This window comes from Trematomus bernacchii, unplaced genomic scaffold (genome assembly GCF_902827165.1).
Source record: "Trematomus bernacchii unplaced genomic scaffold, fTreBer1.1, whole genome shotgun sequence".
Taxonomy (NCBI): Eukaryota; Metazoa; Chordata; class Actinopteri; order Perciformes; family Nototheniidae; genus Trematomus; species Trematomus bernacchii.
This window is the reverse complement of record NW_022987524.1, coordinates 4,245,666-4,268,692: the sequence shown is the minus strand read 5'-3', so window position 1 is coordinate 4,268,692 and position 23,027 is coordinate 4,245,666. Positions and strand designations below refer to the sequence as shown.

General features: G+C 43.4%; 1 protein-coding gene across 1 annotated transcript; it reads right to left on the bottom strand.

Annotated features, from left to right (window-relative positions):
• Positions 1-74: 74 nt before the first annotated feature.
• LOC117473389 (protein Niban 1-like) lies at positions 75-15,774 on the bottom strand. Its single transcript, XM_034118962.1, is given in 16 exon segments — positions 75-1,123; positions 1,274-1,502; positions 1,504-2,374; positions 3,807-3,918; positions 4,040-4,147; positions 4,720-4,830; positions 4,950-5,096; positions 6,114-6,295; positions 6,432-6,594; positions 7,234-7,338; positions 7,418-7,533; positions 10,868-11,029; positions 11,453-11,570; positions 11,673-11,810; positions 11,988-12,118; positions 15,577-15,774. Coding segments are annotated over 16 exon segments (3,057 nt in total). The 5' UTR covers positions 15,632-15,774; the 3' UTR covers positions 75-814.
• Positions 15,775-23,027: the final 7,253 nt, after the last annotated feature.

Sequence of the window (23,027 nt, the reverse complement as noted above, 5' to 3'; positions counted from 1 at the left end):
CAGTTATTACCTTCTTACTTTCTCGTACATACTTAGCCTCAATTGTTTGTGTTTAATAAAGCAATACTGTGTACCCTGAAATATGCTCTACAAAGCTAACATATTATTATTATCCCCAATGTGTACCAGATAACCTTCTTCTTCTTCCCTGGCTTAACCCTTTGTTCTGACTGACACCAACCAAACTGTTAGTAAAAACATTTCTCTATAACGTTACTGTGATGCCTTTTTACACAGCTGTGTTGGATAGTTCATTCTGATTGGTCGATTTATAGTAGGTCACTGCTATGATTAACAGACTGTTACTATGGACACAGTTGTGATCTCTAAACACAACTAGCAGGAACACTGAAATCCATTTGTTCTAAATCAGTTTTTGAATCAAACATCAAGTAGCCGAGTTATGCTTTATAAGGTACAACGAGCAGGTCATTACTGCCATATAAACCCCTTCTGGTTGAGCCCCCCCCCCTGTGTACATTATGTTGTACATAATAGGTCCGTGTCAGCAAAACAGCAAACTAATCAGTAAGTGCAGCTTCAAAACCAGATTGTTGACAAGTTTGATATCTTTATTGAGTAATCCGTTCAATGATAGCAGAACATCACAAATGTAAACAGCGAAATAGTCTAAATAAGTTGAATCATTATTAAAAAAGTTTACTGAAGTATGTGTCTTCTTAAAAATGTAGTATAAATGTGTATGTAACACTAATAATATGGGTAATAATCTCCTTTGTGCATTTATTCACTTTATTAACCTCTATACCATTTAATAAGGGAGCTCCAACAGTCAGTCGTCATGGTTACGGTGTCAGGCTGTATGGCCGCTGTTGGGACTGGGGCTGATGACCGTCTCCACCTCAGTGATCTCAGTAACAAGGTCTCTGATGATCACCACGCTGTCCAATGGCAGCTCGGCAACACTCTCACGCTGTGCTCCCATTGGCTGAGGGCTTTGAAGAACCTCCTCCTCCTCGTTTTCTTTCTCTCCTTCATCCACAGACTCACCTCCTGATTTGGCTTCACCTTCAGCTCTTCCCTCCTCCTTCTCCTCTTCTTCCCCACCTCCTGCCTCACTCTCTTCTTTCCCGTCCTGGATCCTCTCCTCTCCTCCCTCTCTCCCCCTCTCCTCTCCTCCCTCTCTCCCCCTCTCCTCTCCTCCCTCTCTCCCCCTCTCCTCTCCTCCCTCTCTCACCCTCTCCTCTCCTCCCTCTCTCCCCCTCTCCTCTCCTCCCTCTCTCACCCTCTCCTCTCCTCCCTCTCTCCCCTCTCCTCTCCTCCCTCTCTCCCCCTCTCCTCTCCTCCCTCTCCCTCTCCCCCACTCCTCCTCCCAGCTGTCCTTCCTTCCTCCCGTCAGGTACACAGCTCTGTCGGTGTGAGAGAGCGTCTGTGGGGTAGAGCTGCAACTAATCGCCTCCCTCAGTGACCCAAGGCTGATTTTCATTGGACAATCTAAACAAGGTGCAGATGGAGGGTGGGGATCCTGGGCGGGGGGGGCCTTCTGTTTCTCCACCTGAGGTTGAGAGGTCAGGTGGAGGAGAACTTTCAGGCGCTGCAGATTGATGAGCTGGAACATCTGTGGACTGCAGCAAGGACAGAGTGGACATTGGGGGGTCGGGACCGTCTAGGGTGGGGTCACTGGGATCTGCAGGTACATCAGGTGACCCAACTTCCTGGGCGGGGGGGTCTTCTGTTTCTCCACCTGAGGTTGAGAGGTCAGGTGGAGGAGAACTTTCAGGCGCTGCAGATTGATCCCTTTGAGCAGCTGGACCATCTGAGGACAGAGTGGACATTGGGGGGTCTGGACAGTCTGGGGTGGGGTCCCAGGAATCTGCAGCTGCATCAGATGCAACAACTTCCTGTGTGGGCGGGTCTTCTGTTTCTCCATCCGCAGTTGAGAGGTCAGGTGGAGGAGGGTTTCCAGATGCTGCAGATTGAGCACATTCAGCTGGAACATCTGTGGACAGGGTGGAAATTGGGGGATCAGGACACTCTGGGGTGGGGTCACCGGGACCTGCAGTTGCAGCAGATCCAACTTCCTGTCTGACGGCTACATCAGGTGTGGTGGGGGCAGACCCTGCTGTCTCTGAAGGTGCGTCAGGGTCAGGCTGGTTTCCTCCCCGGGCCTCCCCAGTGGACTGAGGTCCAGAGGAAGGATCCGGGTCACTCTGAGGGGGAACCTCTGCTGGGACCGTCTCCCCACCCTCCCCCCCTGCACTGGGTGCTGCTGAGGGGGGGTCTCGGGTGGCTGTGGCCGGGCTGCCTGGTGCGGAGCGAGGGGGGGTTGGCCCCAGCAGACTGTACTGACTGATGGTCAGATCTGAAGTGTCCAACAACAGCTGGCTCCTCTTACCGGCTGCTTCCTGCACGGCTGAGGAGAGGAGCAGGAGCTGTTAGAGGTCAGATAATACAGCCACCTACAATATTGGCTTCTATAATATAGTTTAGTAGAAGTATTAAGTAGCAACAGAAAAAGATTCAACTTAAGTACATTACTGTAGATGTACTTAGTTTCTTTCCATCAGTGTGTATCATAGCTTGTGTTGTAAAGCGCTCTGATTGCTCCATAAGACTAGAAAAGCACTATTTTCAATCTCTTTACCGTTAGTAAACAATTCGCCTGGGCACTCTTTTATTTTGAAACCCTGCTACAGGAGGTAGACAATAAAAGAAAGAAATAAAATACTATATTGCAGCTTTCACATGAATTGATCTGTATACGTTTCACAAGGTGTTCACACTGGTTTTATACTGTAATCACATCAGTGTATTTCTTATTTTATTTTTTAGTTTGCCATTTTTATTGAATTTAAGCCGTTCGTATCTTGTGTTTTATTTGTGTTTGCCTCTTCCTGCACTGTTTGTCAATTGTTATTTGTTCTGTTTGTGTGTTATTAACTTTTGCTAAACCATTAAAACCTTATTCACAAGTACGTCACTTACTGGTTCAAATGTTTGTGTGAGATCACAATATCTGTTCATATTGCACCTCAAATGCACTTACAAATGATTGTGCGTGTTATTTTAACTCAAGTCTATTCGTGCCACATGTAGAGATTTAGATTTCAGCAGGAAATTAGATGTGACACTCTCACAATCTCCAGTCAGATATCAGTTTACAAACAGGAAGTTAAGTCCTGATGAACCAAACTCAGACTGCTCTGTACTCGCTGTGAGTAGCAAAAAACTTTGCTCTGATACCCAGCTCACCTAATTCCTCTGTAAGAGCCATCTAAATGCAAGGACATGTTTGGGTTGAAATTGTCACCATTGTGCGTTATTCACTGTGAGTCAAAGGGTCCTACAACCGAGGGCCCAGGTACAAAATGTGTGTCTCGTCATGGGATTGGGTGTGTCTGACCCCGGCAATGATTGTATGTTCGGGGCAGTGAATTAAATATTGGTGTATATGGAAAATAAATGGATTGTATAATTCTGCACGTGATATTGAACCTGCCGATTCACCATGACAACACAAACAGTATAACACAGTGAAGCGCGGCAGACAACTCATTCAGGGGAGTTGAAACACCGCACAGTAGCATTATTATGGGACACACTGTGATGAAGATGATACAGCTGTGTGTGTGTGTGTGTGTGTGTGTGTGTGTGTGTGTGTGTGTGTGTGTGTGTGTGTGTGTGTGTGTGTGTGTGTGTGTGTGTGTGTGTGTGTGTGTGTGTGTGTGTGTGTGTGTGTGTGTGTGTGTGTGTGTGTGTGTGTGTGTGTGTGTGTGTGTGTGTGTGTGTGTGTGTGTGTGTGTGTGTGTGTGTGTGTGTGTGTGTGTGTGTGTGTGTGTGTGTACCTGTCTCTATCTCCTTACTGAGGATGTTTCTCAGCACATCATCGTAGACGTTCTGCACCAGGATGAAGTTGCTGTAGTCGGAGAAGATGAACTGCTCGAACTGCTGCAGCTCCTGCACAACACACACACACACACACACACACACAGTGTAACACGCAGAGTAACACTCTAGTGGCAGTACAGTATGAATGTGTACACAGTATACAGTGTGTGCAGGTGTGTGTGTGACGTACTCTTTTCCACTTGCTGTCCATGTTCCTGCTGAGAGCGGGCAGAGTGATCTGCAGCACAGCGTCCTGATACAGCCTCCTCTGAACCACTCTGCTGTCATAGTCCAGCTGCTGCTCTCACACACACACACACACACACACACACACACACACACACACACACACACACACACACACAATGTCCCAATTCAAAACTTGGTTAGTGAGGAATTAGCTCAACACTGATACAATCTACTGCAAAGACAACCCTGCCTGTCTGTCTGTCTGTCTGTCTGTCTGTCTGACTGCACTGCACTGCACTGCACTGCACATTTACAGAGATGTTTATTAACGTGCACTCTTAAATCACATTTCAAGGTTTTCACATTGATTGTATTTGTAAAAACCCCAGATATGTCAAACAATAGCAGTTTAGAAAACAGAGTCAGACAGTATGAAGTCTGCATAGTTTCAGATAGAGTCTTTGGAGCTTTATTTTACCTGAATATTGTTTTAATTTAGCCTGTTTTGCTAACTGATATTCAACCTAATCCAATATTTTTGTTTTATTTCCGTATCATTAAATATATACATTTTTTTCTAATTGAAACAACATATTTTTAGCTTATTGACAAACTGACTGGAGGGTTTTCTTAAGCTGAGAAACATCATTATTTTAATATTGCATGTTGACGTGTCTTTACCTTCAGGACTCTTTCTTTAGCTCGCTGCATCGTGACAGGGATCAGAGAAGGCTGCAGTCGGGCTGAAGAAAGCAGGAAGAGATCTAACGTGTACACAGCACTGTCCAACAGCTGACACACACACACACACACACACACACACACACACACACACACACTGTGAGGTTTTAAAGGGTCTTGGCTGTATTTTAACCCCCAGCTGAAGACCCCCCCTGAACCCTGCTCCTCACCTTCTCCATCTGCAGGTGGGCACAGTGGACCAGCCTCTGGGTGCTGCTCAGGCCGAAGCGCTGCTTCACATCCTCCAGCTTCTCCGTCAGGCTCTCCACCTGCCGGTAGCTCTGGTCCAGTCTGATGGAGTGCAGCGGAGACAAGTCCTGCACAACAAGCAAAACAATGTAACACATTCAGGAACCAAACATCCATTCCAGTGCCAGGCCAACACACACTATTATCAGTGTAAAGCTGCAGGGGGGGGGGGGGGGGGGGGGGGGGGGGGGGGGTCTCTGATAGCTGCATTACAGACAGCAGGTGTATGACCTAAAGAGAGACATATTAGTAATGATCTGTGCACAGCCACACCCTCCGGCAGTGCACTAACATGTTAGAGACATGTTTTAACACTCAAAATAAGAATAACCATCATCTTTGGGGATTATTTTCCAAATGTGTAGGCATGCACATATTTGGAACTGGTTGTGCAACTGGTTTAAAGTTGTTAAAAATGTTAGGCCACTTTTGTTATAGTTTCGTATTTATAGTCTTATTTGAGTTATGTCACGCCCTCTATCACCACGTCCATGTTTTGCATTTGTTGTGCCCCTTAATGGTCAATTTGTTTGGAACTTTTAGGCTGTATTCTGAGAACATTTAAACATATTGGCCCAACAGCTTTGGAATTAAAGGTGGGGTAGGTAATTTTGGAGAAACCAGCTCGAGTGCGCAAGAATTTGAAAATACACAGCCGGAAAAAATCTGCCACTTCCTTACAGAGCCCCTCTTCCAACACACACGACCGCGCACATGACCAATGAGGGCACGAGATAAGTTTGTGCACAGATGGAAGGCTGACAGGCAGGTAGGCCATCCAGTTATTTCGGCTAAAATGATTGGTCGTACTTTTTACAGTACTACGGCTTCCACAGATGACATTTAATGGAGTTTTTGTCAAAGCACTTCAGATATTCATTGCTATCGGGATGTTAAGAGCATTCCATGGAATATAACAAAAAGTGTATCTCGAGCCGGTTTCTCAAACTTACCTACCCCACCTTTAAGTATATTGATTTTCTGAAGAAAAACAAGAAATCACCACAAAATATCTCAACTAAAACTCTGAAATTCAAGCCATTATTATTATTCATAGACTTTAACTTAGAACACATGTCTCTCACCTTCTTGGTCTCCTCTGTTCCTCCATTAGTGTGTTTGAAGGCTGAGTCCATCTGTGTGTGCAGTGTGTGTTGCATCCCCTGAATCCCTGCACTGATGTGTTCAGTGAGCGCTTTAAGGATGGAGGAAATGTAGGGCGACACACACTCACCACACACTTTCTCTGCTTCTGCACATATACACGCTGGAACACACACACACACACACACACACACACACACACACACAATATTCTTTACAGTAACGGAAACTCAGACATCTGTTTGTTAGTGTCGTTTGCCTCTCCAGAATGTTCTGTGTGTCGGGTTAACGTGCGCTACCTTTGACTTTCTCCTCCAGGAAGCAGTGGGAGGACATGATCTGGTCCAGGTTAGATCTGATCAGCGCCTGATTGGCTGACGCTGTCTGGCGACACTCGGCCCTCAGAGCCTCCAGACTGACGGAGAGTTGCTCCAGCACCAGAGAGTGGCTAGCCTGCACTGTCTATACATACACAGACACATATTAATGGATCAATTAAAAGATCAATATCTGACAAAGAATGCAGCATTCTGAGAATATTAAGATTATAATCTGAAGTTGGAAGAAAGAAATGATGTCTGAAAATGTCTGAATATTTCTAACATGAAAGCTGCATTGCTCTGAAGTCTGAACGCAGTCATTGCTTTTTGCTGCCACTTGGGGGCACATGACCAGCAGCTTCCAAAACATCCACATATTTTCATTGTGAAGTCCTCTTTAAACAGAGGTGGAAGAAGTACTCAGATCCTTTACTTGAAATACTATGGTCTTAAAATACTCCATTACAAGTAGAAGTCTTAAATGCAAAATGTTAAGTAGAAGTACAGAAGTATTATCATCTATTTGTACTTACAGTATCAGAAGTAAAAGTACTTAATGGTGCCTTTCACAATATTATATGTTTTATATGATATCATCCTGTTTTTATCACAAAAGAATACTACTACAGACTCATCTCCCTTAAATCACATGATATGAAACTAATGTGTGCTAAATTGGGATGGTAGTACTGTTAAGAGGTTTCATTAAGTGAGTCGTTTCTCCCTATGCACTCAGTAATGAAGACAGTCAAATATGAAATACAGTTTATGTGTAACTCACTGCCAACCACTGTCGAATCCTCTCAGCCTTCTTGCCCTTCACTCTGGACTGAAGCTGACTCTGTAGCCATGACAACACTTCCTCCATCACCTGTGAGGCCAGCACCTACACATGCAAACACATCATTTAATAATCAAATGAGCCGGAACAACAACCAAACTGAAATGTGTGTGTGTTTGCTGACTTGTTCCTCTGTGCCGAGCAGCATTTCCCAGGATTCATAGCTTCCTTTGTCCTGTCGGTAGAGTCGGAGGGCTCGGACGAAGGCCTGGCTCTCGTAGGATGAGTCACACCAGGGGTCTGCAGGAGGAGTGAGTGTGAGACCCTGGTCATCCTCTTTTCAAACACAGTATTGTGTCTGTATCTACAGCTCTATTATCCCAAAACCCACCACTGTGCCACCCTGCTGTTGCACTGTGGGAAGTCTTACTTTATTTCCATGAGCACACACTCTGTACTCCTATTGACTATTGTTTGCACCTGCAGTGAACAACTCTTTTAGGAAAGTCATTATCAAATGAACTACAGAGTTCCTGGTTCTTGCAGCTGCACACAGACTCTTTTGTACGTCGTTCTCAGCCTCTCCTCAGCTTCATTTCCTGTCATCTCTGCACTGTTGGCTATATACAGTGGTGTAAAGTAACTAAGTACATTTACTCAAGTACTGTACTTGAGTATTTCCATTGTATACTCCTTTGTACTTCTACTCCACAACAATTGTTTATTACATTTTAGTTACTTTTGCAGATTAGTAATAAAAAAGATATATATATAATCACACTCAAATGTGACTTTAGTAACACCTTGATTACATTCACATACTATCCAGCAGTAAATGCATGCATTAGAATGTGTTCCACCTTTAGCTTCGAGAACACTTTCATGATCAATCATTATAAAACATATCATATATATTATTCTGAAATGGACCAATCTGCACAATGACTACTTTTACTGTCGCTACTTTAGGTATATTTTAATAATAACACTTTTGTACTTTTACTTGAGTAACATTTTGAATGCAGGACTTTTACTGAAACAGAGGAGTCCTACATTCTGGTACTTCTACTTAGGTACAAGACCTGAGTACCTCTGACTATATAATATAATAATATATAAGATACATGGACTGCATTTACTCTAGTCTTGGCGACTCCTGATGGCGGCAGACAGAATCCCCCCCCTCACATGCTGGGGGCCGAGGCTATACTAGGTGCTCCTGCTTATCATGAGCGAAGGACACTGACATGCAGAATATGAAAACTCTGCCTCCTGATTGATGGAATAACACGGTGCTTAAGGGGCCTATTCTGTTTTGTGGGTGTTCCCTCTCATGTCGTTTGTTATATAGGTTATTGTGCATGTACATACATAGCCTGGCTAAAACCCCTGTGTTCCCTCCAAAGGGAGTTTCTCTCCCACAAAAGTATTATCAGCTAAATATAATCAAAGTACCAAAAGTAAAAGTAGTCATTATGCAGATTGGTCCATGTCAGAATAATATATATATATGTTTTATAATGATTGATCATTAAAGTGTTCTCAAAGCTGGTAAAGGTGCAGCTAGTTTGAATGACTTTGTATACTGCAGGGTAGCTTGTGGATTTACTCCAGGTGGAACTAAAGTCTGATTTAACACTTGGTTATATTTTGAGGAACAGAAAGCTGTAATGCTGAGGAAACTTCCTTTATCATCAACACCATCAGTATGAATCAGGCAGCATGCAATCAATTGCTGATGACACACACACACACACACACACACACACACACACACACACACACACACACACACACACACACACACACACACACACACACACACACACACACACACACACACCACACACACACACACACACACACAAGCACAAAAAGAGAGATGCAGCCGATGTGGTGGCATCCATTGTCTACACACCATTGTCCAACTATAACATAATAATAAACACATTTATTCTTCAGTAAAAAAACATGACTGATCTCCTCGTGTGTTGGTGTGTGTGTTTTTTTTTGTTGGAGTGTCGTTTACTTTGAGTTTTATGTGTTAAAATAATAATAGTTCTGAACCAGCCTCCAGGTGACGGCTCCACCTGACACGAAGCCACTGAGTGTGGCAGGTGCATTGTTGGTGCATTGGTATTTTGAGGCAGCAGAGAGAACAGAAATCTGGTCTAAAGTCATTTCCTGCTATTTAAAGTGTCTAATATTCAGATAGTTAGATCGCCTGCATGTGCAGGTTAACGCACATGTACTTACATTGAGAATAAATGGGAGATAACACTCTGATACGTTTAATTCATGTAGGCCTAAAATCCACCCCTGAATTAAAGACTAAATACAAGCACCTTGCCCTTTGTGGTTTACTTTTCTGCCAAATGATTTACAGTTTTAATCGGAAGAGTTGAGATGGAAAGGCATAACATACCTTATTTTTAATATAAGCTTATATTCATTTGTGATTTATTTACGACCATATATCGTAGCTCCTGTTAGAGTCCAGAGTAAACGGGTCCCTGCTGGCCGGCTGTGTGTTGCTTCCTGTTGCTGCTCAGTTTCTTGGTGGCTGTGCAGATATGTCATGCTGTGTTTTGCAATAATGTTAAGGGGGTTATTTATGCTTAACCACAAAGGAAGTGAACAGCATTTATATTTGTATCTGTCGCCAGGGCAACTGCCACCACATGAGGGACCCATTTAAAAAGAGACAATCAGCAGGGGCAATTGGCAGGTTTAATATTTTTTTAAACTTGACATTACAGATGGGTTGAAGTGTTTAGGCCTTATTGAGTCTTTAGAAGCCTCCCACTACCTCAGCATTTGGATGGTGGGTATGACTCACGTACTGCGTTAGCAGCCACATATACTGTACAGGACCTTTTGTTAACGGGAAATGATTTAAAGCATGTAGTGTTGCATCATCAACACATTTCAAATAACACATTTCACCAATAGAAATAAAAACTGCCCTTTTTCCAAATGTACAAAACAGTAACCAGGACTTGTTTTGATAATTTGATCCTAAAATATGTTGTTTCTTATTTTGTTGAGTGATAAAACCATTGAAATGTTCATTGGTAACATAGTCAAATGTGGTATAGTATTAGCAAAAGAGGATGAAAGTCAGAATGAGTGATCTCAATAAATCTAAACATCTAAGTTTGATGATGCTAGCTACCATTAGACGATGTAAGCTACTGGCATACAAGACAGACATTAAAGCAACACATTTAAGTGTTTAATTGAGTTAAGGTTAATTTTTATTAATAATGACTTGAAATTATCATATGTACGTAAGTTGTATTAATTCTTGGAAAGTTTCATAGCCTGTGTTTTATTCACAAACATGAGATTGGTATCGTCTCGTATCACTCTTTGGAAAGAAGTTAAACGATGCATACAGAAACTATGTTGTTAAAATGTTGGAATTATTTATAAAGGATAGCAAAATACGTTTGTCCAGACGTGAGTAATTCCTCATTTTAAGTTACGTTTTGAATGTTTGGGCAATGCTGTCCAGCACTTCCCCAAACGATCTTTCATTTCATTTTAATATACTGCATATTTCAAACATGGGTACAGCACTAGGTGTAATAGCTGGCCATAGAGAGAATGTGTTTGTGAGTGGGGGGTTTACCAAGGTTGCCGTGTCTAATGCAGGTCTTGATGGCAGAAAGGAAGTTATCACGTTCTTCTTCCTGTTGGAACAGGAAGCAAGTGTGGCCCATATAAGGCAGGTGCAGATACACTGCCAGCACATCTGGAGAGGATACCACCAAAGAAGAATCCTCCTTCACTCCTAAACACACACATGGACACACACACAATTGTTACAGGTGTGAACTTGACTGCCTTCATTCTTTAGTTAGCACTTTATTAATTAGACCAAGCTTCCTCTAAGTTGACGACAGTGTGGTATCAGTAGCTAGCTACACTTCACGTTACCTCCTTAGAATGAATTCTCTGCGATTCAAAACTCAATTGACTGTGGCTTTGGCAGGAACATAGATAAAGGTTTCCTCTGAAACTTTATAGCTGTCTTAAGGCACGGTAAAGCAGTGAAAGTATTCAAAAAATAGCGCACACTTTTTTTACCCGGCAGTAGCCTATGTGTTTGAGCTTGCTTATGTTACCTTACCTAAATTGCTGGCAAAATGAATGGCGGAACTAGCTATTGTTAAATAGTGAGGTGTAGTATTATAAAGAAATAAGGTATTATTGCCATTGAGTATTCCAGCACAGGTTCGCTCCAGGTGAGCTTTGGACTCCTCCTCTTTTGTGAACACAGTGCCCCCTGCTGGCTGGAGGACCAACTTCGCTGCACATCCACGACTGAAGGTCTAAAGGTGGGAACACAGACAACACGTCCAGCACAGGGACACATCCAAGTCAATTTTATGTATATGTCATATTTAATTTGTTAAAATTATTGCATGTGTTACCTCTGCGTTTTCATGTATTTCCACTTTGTATTCTCGTCTCAGTACGATGAATCTCTCTTTGCATTTCTTCCCCTGCTCATACCAGCAGGAGAACGTCACACTCCCTTGGTATAGCACTTCCTCTGGAGCATACTGAGGCTACACACACACACACACACACACACACACACACACACACACACACACACACACACACACACACACACACACACACACACACACACACACACACACACAGAGATACACAAACGTTCATGTCTGAATAAAGTGCACAGATTTTTGTTTGAAGGAATGATTGACAGGTGCAGCTCCTACCCCATGTGCGAGCAGTAGGCTCCTCCCCTCTTTCTTAGGCTCCACCTCCTGGTGCAAATGTCCGGTGTAGGCTGCAGAATACTGCTGTCGGTAAAACACACTAAAGCTCTGGAACGTACTGTCCACAAGCCCTGGAAACACACAGATTCATTTTAAATGCTTTCTGCATCTCAAAAAGGAATAATAAGCCTGTTAATGTGCTGGAAGGATCTATTGGTACATACAAACATTTGGTGATAGATTTAGCATCAATGGAAAAAAAGTGAATATTAAAGATCCTCAATGCTTTAAAATGAATAAGATAGCATCTTTCTGTCTTTGTTTTTTCATAGCCGGTCGTCTGTACGTATTTTAGTCCTTGTTTGTGTGTCTACTGGCTAGCTAATGGCTGCCACTCTGCACTGCTCTCAATTGGCTGTTAACACTGATAAACCTGTGTGGACTGGAGGCATTGATACACAAATGTAGAAGTCAGCATCTGATTTGCCCTCAGGTTTTCACAGTGAGCTCTGTCAGCTCTTTTTATGTTGTTTGCACTGTTTTCGCTCTTAGCACCATTAGCTGCTAGCTGCCACCTCAGGTGTGACCATACATAGAGCCATGTGGAGTCAATCCCTCTGCTCTGAATTTTGAATTAAGTATTTTAAGTTGCAAAAGTAAATATTATTACAATGGATTCAATATTTGTCTACAATGTGAAACTAGACATTCTTGAACCCACATTTACCATGCAGTTATTTTGCTACACAGCATCACATTTCTCTTAGCTCGTCTTGATTTTTTACAATCCTCAACTTTACTATTTTGGTTGAAGTGGGCGACTAGCTGGTGAACATAGTGGAGTATTTAGCTGGTGAAGTGCCATATTTCTTTTTCAGGAGTTGGTTCAGAGCAAAGCAGAGCTGCTGACATGGGATTGTATATTGGACTTACATTTAATTGGTGCACAAAGGACCATTCATGGATTGCTAATGTCTTTCCATGACAACTGGATGTGTAAATGCTAGCAATAAAACTTCATATGATGATAATTTGTTAATGGTTTTTTTCTTGTGTGTTTCACTTCCCCCAAGTGAGCGAATGCAGCTTTAAAGTGCACTTGCTGAGGTTGCCGTTTAGTTGAGGAGGTTATTATTAAACCATGGCCCAACCCTTGGTCTGGAAGAACAAACATGGGAACCAACAGACTCTAGGAATACTTCTTTGTGCTACTATGTAGAGCAGGGGTGCCCAAGTCTGCTGGACTGGTCGATCGCGGGGAGATTCCCAGTCGATCACGAGATGTGTCTAAAAATAGAACAACAATATTCTGTTTTATCGTTAATGTCCTATAACATAATCTTCCTGTGCCAGAATAATGCACTTGAACGCATCAAAGCTTTGTGATTGGCGTGAACCCATGTATCGGGCGTGGCTGGTGGGCAGTGGGCACTAGTTAGCTGACGTTGTCCGTGGGCCTTTCTCATTTCACTAATTTCCCCTCCTCGACTCCCCTCCTCGACTCCTATCCTCGAGACTTAGTCCCGCCCACAGGAGATGCGAGCGGAGGAGCCGAGGAGGGGAGCCGAGGAGAGAGGAGGGGAAGCAGCAGGCGGTTAGAGAAATGAGAACTCCTCTCCTCTGAGCGGTCATTTTAAAGAGACGTCCATTAATGATGACAGGCACAGCATCTGATGGACAGATGTGTTCATGACGACTTATATATTTACTTTTAATTCATTCACAGTGCGGTATAATGAGACAATAACAGGCTACAGATGCAGACATACACACACATATATATATATAGCCTATAGGTATATATATTTATAATATAAATATATACAATTTCAGAATCAAACAAGTATGAGAGCACTCACAGCATAATAATGTAACACTATCAGAGACTGGATATATCCCCCCCCCCTCTGGTCGCTACAATGAGGAAATGAAATGTATTTACAAGTATTCAAAGTAAGCATAGGACACCAAACCAACTGAGACCTGTCTGTCCACGGCATCTACACACACACACACACACACACACACACCACACACACACACACACACACACACACACACACACACACACACACACACACACACACACACACACACACACACACACACACACTGTACCACACGCACCTACACACTGTATACAAAGATGGGATTAATGTACTTCCACCACTGGAGGCTCCTGATGAGTTGTCATAATCGGTTGTTTATCGTTTTATCATTTGTCTAAAGTGAATGTCCATTATCATACACAGTTTAGGGCACTCTGTACCCTGACACACCCACCCCCCCCACACACACCCCCCCCCCCACACACACACCCCCCCCACACACACACACACACACACGCACGCACGCACGCACACACACACACACACACACACACACACACACACACACACACACACACACACACACACACACACACACACACACACACACACCACACACACACACAGAGATCACACAGCCCATAATAATGTAATAGTTGGAAATGGCAGTAATTACATTGGAGGAGATTAGTGACTGACAGGATGTGACTGTGCTGATAACATGTATAGGAATGCACACATAGACATGAGCTAAGCGATTCTCATAGCACATCATTTGTGTTTAATCTAGGTTGGTTTGAAAGTCAAATTTATAATGTAATTAAAAAAACAACTATTTATTTTTATAACAAAAAGGAAAAAGTTGGTAAATGCATGTGATGTCTATTCGTTTGTTGCAGGTCACACTCCTCCCCGTGTTTCCTTGTCTTCCTCTTTGCTGTATGCTATCCAATAAAAACCTATGTCAAATTAATTGATGCCCCGCCATGCAAGTAGAACATCTAATATTACAATGTAGTCCAATAAAACACCACTAAACACTAAAATGATCATAGATTTAAATATACTGTGCTGCTGGATTACACAGGGTTCATTTGGTCAAAAAAGTATTTAAAAAATCATGGACATTGAGACAATGAATACTAGATGCTGGACACAATAAAATGTAAAAGACGGAAAATAGAGTCTGCACCCTAGAAAATGTTCTCATTGCATCTATTTCAGACAATTTATGAATAATGTGCATTATCTTGAATGCAAACCTTAATTCAGACTCTCTATAAATAACCCCTTAAACAGCAGAGCAAATCATTCGTAAATGGGCAGTATATACATGACTGAATGAGATAATGATGCTGGATTTGAGGATAGACACTTGGTTGGAATTTGACACTCAGTTACAGAGAATGGTACACTGAACTAAACTGCTCTGCTGCAGCCAGTACTCCTGTAAGAACTCAAATATCACTACTACTACTACTACTACTACTACTAGTATTACTACTACTGCTGCTGCTCCAGTTGCTATAGTATTGCTTCTGCTATGATGGTGCCACCAACACTTTCACTGCTAATTGCTCGTTTACTTGACATTTGTTCTGTCTTTCTCTTTCATCTTCCCTGTTTATCCATTATTATCCATTATCCACTCTGTATGAAGTACAGTATGTCATATGGGCTACGAGGGTCCATATAGAATTCTAATCAACAAGTGTTCTGCAGACTCTATGAAAAAGAAGTAAGTGATCTCTCAGTTTTACCTTTGATGTTGCTGATTTTTGCCTCATCCAGCAAGCCAGAAGAAGATGCTCCCATAATTTATCTATTTAATTTCTTCTTGAATTAAAGGTTTTATTTGGTTATCTGGTTTTGTATACACAGGAAACCTGTACGTAGCACATGTCAGATAAATGAGCTGCTCTGATGTGTCAAAAGTTTTTGCTCAGCTCATTTCCTCCGTTTTCTGAGGCAGTGTGTGGTGAGCTGGGCGGTGCTGTTCAACATGAGAGGAAACCTGTCACAGCACTCATCTAAGAACTGCAACATCATACAGTGTCACAACCTCTCCTGTAGCGCCACCTGCTGGTTAACTCTGGAATTTGTAAATCACTTTTCTTATTAAAGTGGACCTATCATGCTATATTTGAATAATATAGTGTAGGACCATACCTATATAAGGCATATTTATACTTTTTTCTTTTCAAAATACCAAACAGATCATGCATTTTAGCCATGCCTCATTTCGCTCAATTTGCACTTTTTTTTTAGCTCTGCTCTGCAAGGGCAGATTCAGTGAGAACAGCACCATCTACTGGCCTGGCATATGTACTACAGCGTCTCCAGCGCTTTAGAACGGCAATGGCCGTGGCTGTCTCCTCCTGATTGGTGGAGTTGGCCCAATAGCCGTAGCGCCACTGTCCTGACGTCAGGAAAGTGTTCAAATCTGGATCAGTTTTTATCAGATCCGTTGCAGCCCCTTTTTTAGAGATTTGGGTATGGAGGAAAATAGAGAGGGTTGTGTTTTCTGACACTTGGTGAGTTCCCTGGAACACCGGGGACACATATTCATGTATAAAAGACGTACAAAAGTGCATTTTGCATGATACAGTAGGTCCCCTTTAAGTAAGAATGTAAGGTAGAAGAAACCTTACATTCTTACTGAATAAGAAAAGTGATTTACTGGCAAAAACACACTGTTGACAATTCAACTTTGACAAGGTGTTTTTATGCTGTTTTGTGTCTTTATGTGACAGTTTATTACCTAAACATTTTTCGATGGAATCAGAAGTCCAGTGACAACATTGCAGCAGGCAAAGATACATGTATTTCATATGAATAATGGCTACATTCAGTTTTGTTCACTGCTTATTGGAGCACTATAATGGTCTTGTTTATTTTCTCCTTTCTAAATGCTCCAACTTTATTTCATCTTCACTTTGTTATTTTAATCTGGCAAGATTCAATAAGCATCTTCTTTGGAAACCTGCAATTTAATTAAGATTGTATATTGTTGTATATTGTGCTCATATACTACATACACATAGTCATGTATAATCAAATTACCACAAATTTACTAACTCTCAATCATGACAAGCTTAATGGTGTAAACTTTTCTTTTTAATTAAATTAACTTAGGTAAATGGACTGTATTTATATGCCGTTTTTCTAGTCTAGGCGGGCATTTACCCTTTCAAACACAGAGGCTGCCACCTGCCACCATGCCATTTGGGATGTTGGGGTTCAAGGACATGTTGACCGAAAGGGTCAGGGATTTCCCTTTGCTCTGGTGTGTTATATATACATTGGAGGAAATAAGTATTTGATCCCCTTGCCACCAACAAGGATTCTGGCTCCCACAGACCGGTTTTATAAGTCCTCTTCCTTTAAGAAAGTACTCCTATCAACTTGTTACCTGTATAAAACACACCGGTCCACAGAATCAACAAATCAGATTCCAACCTCTCCACCATGGGCAAGACTAAAGAGCTGTCTAAGGACCTCAGGGACAAGACTGTAGACCTGCACAAGGCTGGGACTGGCTACAAGACCACCATAAAGCAGCTTGGTGAGGAGGAGACAACTGTTGGTGCCATTATTCAGAAATGGAAGAAAGACAAAATGAGCATCAGTCGCCCTCGGTCTGGGGCTCCACACACGATCTGGCCCCGTGGGGTATTGATGATCATGAGAAAGGTGAGGGATCAGCCCAGAACTACACAGGAGGAACTTGTTAATGATCTCAAGGCAGCTGGGACCACAGTCACCAAGAAAACTATAGGTAACACACTACACCATAATGGATCAAATCCTGCAGCGCCTGAAGGCCCCCTGCTCAAGAAGAACAGGAAAGGCCCGTCTGAAATTTGACAATGAACATCTGAATGATTCAGAGAAGGCTTGGGAGAAGAGGATGTGGTCAGATGAGACCAACATCGAGATCTTTGGCATCAACTCGACATGCCGTGTTTGGAGGAAGAGAGATGCTGACTATAACCCGAAGAACACCATCCCCACCGTCAGGCATGGAGGTGGAAACATTATGCTTTGGGGGTGTTTCTCTGCTAAGGAGACAGGACAACTTCACTGCATCGAGGAGAGGATGGACGGGGCCATGTACCGTGAAAATCTTGGCCAATAGCCTCCTTCCCTCAGCCAGGACACTGAAAATGGGTCACAGAGGGGTCTTCCAGCAGGACAATGACCCTGAACATACGGCCAAGGCAACACAGGAGTGGCTAAAGAAGAAGCACATTTAGGTGAGGGAGGGGCCTAGCCAGTCTCCAGACCTTAAAGGGCCCATGTCATGCTTTTCCGGTTATTACCCGTCCCCTTGTGTGTTATGAAGGTTTTTATGCATGTAAACGGTGTGCAGAGTCAAAACCCTCAAAGTACACCCTGTAGCGAGTAAAACTCTAACACAGAAAATACCTCCCCAAAACGCCTCGTTGGAGATACGTCACTGCCCATTTGAGTCTTCCATTTAGTTCCGGGTACCGCCTGATGTCATGCGGTACCCGGAACGAAATGGACCAATCCGAAGAGCTATGGCCACACCCAGCGGCGCTGGCCGCACCCTCTGCCAGCCTAACATTTACTGTTGGAAGCTCTGGTTCAGTTCACAATCAATCCAGTCATGCCAATGCCAAGGACCTGTTTCCTGAAATGTGAGGAGAAATCTGAGCTGTTTGTCCTACCGACGGAAGAACCACGACGAAGTCAGTGGTTGAAATTTCTGTTTAACACTGTTCCTCCAGAGGTTCGAAGAATGTTACTGTGTGCGCGGCATTTCACAGACGAAAGCTTCCAAAACATTGCCCAGCATTTGAAACTGAAGGACGATGCTATTCCTAGTTTGTTTGGACCGTTTGGAGCAGGGGAAGATTCGAGTACACAACCTGTAAGTTTGCATTGTTATTTGTGTATTTATCAAACAAGGTATCTACCACGACTGTTTAAATGTGTAAACGTGTGTCGGACTGCTAGCGTTTCCATATATCAACTCTAATATCAACAGATGGCCTTACATACATGTATCTCATAGCGGGAGAATGTCTGCATTCACACACAAAATACTCATAGACAGTATACTCCGGGTGATTTACCGTACGGTCAGTCGCGAAACGTAATTACATTATAGCTGACGTTCCTAGCGTGTATGCTACCGAGCTAACCAACAGAGCTAGACATGGGTTTGCTCGGGAAAACACTTGACACAGTGCTTACTGGGCTAACGACGTTGCTAGCGTTTAAATATATCAACTACAATGTCAGCAGATGGCCTTACATGTTTGTCATGGCAGGAGAATGTCTGCAGTCACACACGGAATACTCATACAGTATACTCCGGGTGATTTACCGTACGGTCAGTACATTACAGTTGGCTAGCTAACGAGGCTAGCTATACATGCTAGCGGAAAACATCGTATTCATGCCAGTTACAATGAATGACCGAACGTAGCAGACTACCCGTATAAGATTGCAATTATAAACACGTTATTGCTAGCCTAATATGAACCACTAGCTTTTGTTCATAGTAGTTTTATTACACTACATTATAGTTGCCGTTCCTCCGAGCTAACGTTCATATCGTGTTTGCTACCAAGGTAAACAAGAAAGCTAGGTTAGCATATTAGCTGGCAAGCTTACTGTGTTGATTAGATAGATGGATTAGATAGATCCACACTCCTACCACAACTACTACTAACGAATCTAAAACAACTAAGTTTCTCTAATATTTTGTGATTTGCATTTGATTTCGTCCAGCCAGATCCTGGCGGACAATACATGACGGGGACGGCCTCGTCCTAAAAAGCCCCGGCTGCGATAGGCAAGATGCCGACAACGGGGAGGAATGGATGATATACCGTGTATATATGTATATTTATGTTCATTTTGTACATTTCTAAAAATAAAGTTTGATTGAAATACTTAGTAGGCCTATCCTTTCTTCCCTGAATGATTTGCTCCTATAACATATCATTCATATATAGCAAACCATGATTTGATTTCTCATCAAACAGTAGTAGTTTATTACAGGTAAAAATAACTTACTCTTCTATAACAACAGTTGTAGGTACAGTTCGGTTAGTTAGCGTATAAAAAATACGGCTGTACCGACGCCATTATAAGACTGATGTTCCGAGAGCGAGCCGAAAAAAGCACTGTTAGACATGGGCGGAGCCTCTCTGGTGGTTGACTAATCAGAACAGAGTGGCCGAGCTGACCAATCGGAGCACACTAGGCTCACAGGGAGGGGGGGGGCAAGAGCTCCAACGAGTCGTTTAGTGGAGAGAGTGAATACTGCTGAATACACATACTTTACAGAGATGCTGTATGCGAAACCAATGTGAGTTTGGAAAATTGCACAGTATAAATCTATTTTAGTATACTTCAACAATGTAATTATGATCAGTGGAAATGGCCATGACATGGGCCCTTTAATCCTATAGAAAATCTGTGGAGGGAGCTGAAGCTTCCAGATGCCAAGCATCAGCCTCAAAACCTGAAGGATTTGGAGAGGGTCTTCAGAGAGGAGTGGACCACAATCCTTCCTGAGAAGAAGCGCCTGACCTCTGTGCTGTCCAACTAGGGTTTCTCCATCAAGTACTAACACATGTTTTTCAAGGGGATCAAATACTTATTTCCCACAGTTTAATGCAAATACATTTTTATCTTTTATATAATGTCAATTTCTGGATTTTCTTTTTGATATTCTTACTCTCACTGTTAACATAAACCTACCATTAAAATTAGGGATGCTCCGATCGATCGGCCGCCGATCGATATCGGCCGATATTCACTCTCTGCCGATCGATCGGTGCTCTCTATAAATGCCGATCGGGAGAGCCGATCGCATGACGTAAAATACATGACTCTGTGCGCGGCAAAACAAGCTCGCCAAAATGGCTTCACCAGTCTGGCAGTATTTTAAGGTGTCCGAAAAAGACAGTAAAATAGCGGTATGCAACGTGTGTGAAGCAGAAATCCTGCAGCCCCACCCGCTGTGACGGACCGGTGAGCGGAGCAAAACACACACTAAGAGTTAGACCTAACACACTTAGCTATTGTATCTACCTCTGGAACAAGCTAAACTAGTTATCAATATATTTATTCTTCACTATCGGGTCACTCATTACTGGATCAGTGAGCTGCATGAGACGATACTGACAGGCTGTCAGGGGTGAGAGAGAGGGAGAGATTTATCCCGTGTTATTATCCAAAGTTAATGTAAACTTAATAATAATAATAATACATTTTATTTTTAGGCGCCTTTCATGACACCCAAGGACACCGTACAATTTGTTAAAAAATAAATAAATAAAACGCTAATAGGCAGCAAAACATGATAAAAACACAAACAGGAAATCATGGAGGAGACAGTCAAGTGGACACAAATTAAACATATAATAGGGAGGACTACAGTGAGTAGGCAGATTTGAACAGGTGGGTTTTTAATTGGGATTTGAATATGGTGATTGTGTCTGACTGTCGGATGTGCGGGGGGAGGGAGTTCCAGAGTCTGGGAGCAGTGCAGCTAAAAGCCCGAGCACCCATGGTGACGAGGCGTGGGGTGGGGACGGTTAGCAGACCAGCAGAGGAGGAGCGGAGGGAGCGAGACGGGGTGTACTCCTGAAGAAGGTCAGCCAGATAGGGGGGGGCCAGGTTATGTAGGGCTTTGTAAGTGAGCAGTAGGTTTTTGAAGTTGATGCGTGATTGAACGGGGAGCCAGTGGAGTTGGATGAGGATGGGGGTGATGTGTTCTGAGGCCTTGGTGCCGGTGATGATCCGGGCTGCAGAGTTCTGTATGATTTGTAGTTTGTTGATGAGCTTGGTGGGGATGCCTGAGAGGATGGCGTTACAGTAGTCGATGCGGGAGGTGACAAAGGCATTGACCAGGATTTCAGTGTTTGATTGAGAAAGGGATGGGCGGAGTCTGGAGATGTTGCGTATGTGGAAGAAGGCAGTCCGGGTGATGTTATTTATGTGAGGTGAAAATGAGAGGGAGCTGTCCAGGATGACACCAAGGCTCTTAACTTGGCCAGAGAAGGGGATGGAGTAGCCATCAATGATGAGGTTGGAGGCAGGGGAGGATGAGGTTTTGGAGAGGGTGGTTTTGGTGCCAACCAGCAGGGCTTCGGTTTTGCTGCCGTTGAGCTTTAGGAAGTTCCTGCTCATCCAGTTCCTGATGTCCTGGAGGCAGTTGGTGAGAGAGGTTGGGGGGAGGGCAGTGTTGGGTTTGCTGGAAATGTAGACCTGTGTATCATCGGCGTAACAGTGGAAATGGACATTGTGATGACGGAGGATAGTGCCAAGGGGGAGTAGGTAGATGATAAACAGGAGTGGACCCAATACTGACCCCTGAGGAACACCATGTGAGACAGTAGAGCAGCTTGACCGGTGGGTGCTGAGACGGACATATTGTTTTCTGTCTGTGAGGTAGGATGAAAACCATGAGAGTGCAGTACCAGTGATCCCAATGTCTGCCAAGCGTTTGATAAGCAGTGGGTGCGAGATGGTGTCAAAGGCAGCTGTGAGGTCAAGGAGGATTAGGATGGTGAGCAGTCCAGAGTCAGCTGCACGGAGGAGGTCGTTGGTGATTTTTACCAGCGCTGTTTCGGTGCTGTGCTTTGAGCGGAAACCCGATTGGAAGGGTTCATGAAGGTTGTTTTTGTCCAGGTGTTGTTGAAGTTGGTCAGCAACCACTCTTTCAAGGGTTTTTCAGATGAAGGAGAGGTTAGAGATGGGCCTGTAGTTATTCAGGTCATCTCGGTCAGCTCCAGGTTTTTTGAGTGTTGGTGTTATTGCAGCAGTTTTGAGGTTTGGCGGTACAGTTCCAGTTGCGAGGGACGAGTTAATGATTCTTGTGATCAAGGGGCAAGTAGAGGGCACACAGGCTTTAACGAGGGCAGTGGGGAGTGGGTCAAGCTGACATGTAGTAGGTTTGGATTTACGGATGAGCTCAGTGATGGAGAACTCAGTAGCTGTCGAAAAATTGGACAGGGTGGGGATTAGCTGGTGACTGGTGGAGCTCAGCCACTGTGGGTCGTCTTTGGAGGTGCTAGATGCAGCCAGTTGCAGGTGGATGGTGTTGATTTTGCTAGTGAAGAAATTCAGAAAGTCATTGCAGTCATCAGATGAGATGTCTGTGGGGAGAGTTGTGGGCGGTTGAAGTAGGTGCCTGACGGTTGAGAAGAGGTTTCTCGTGTTACCT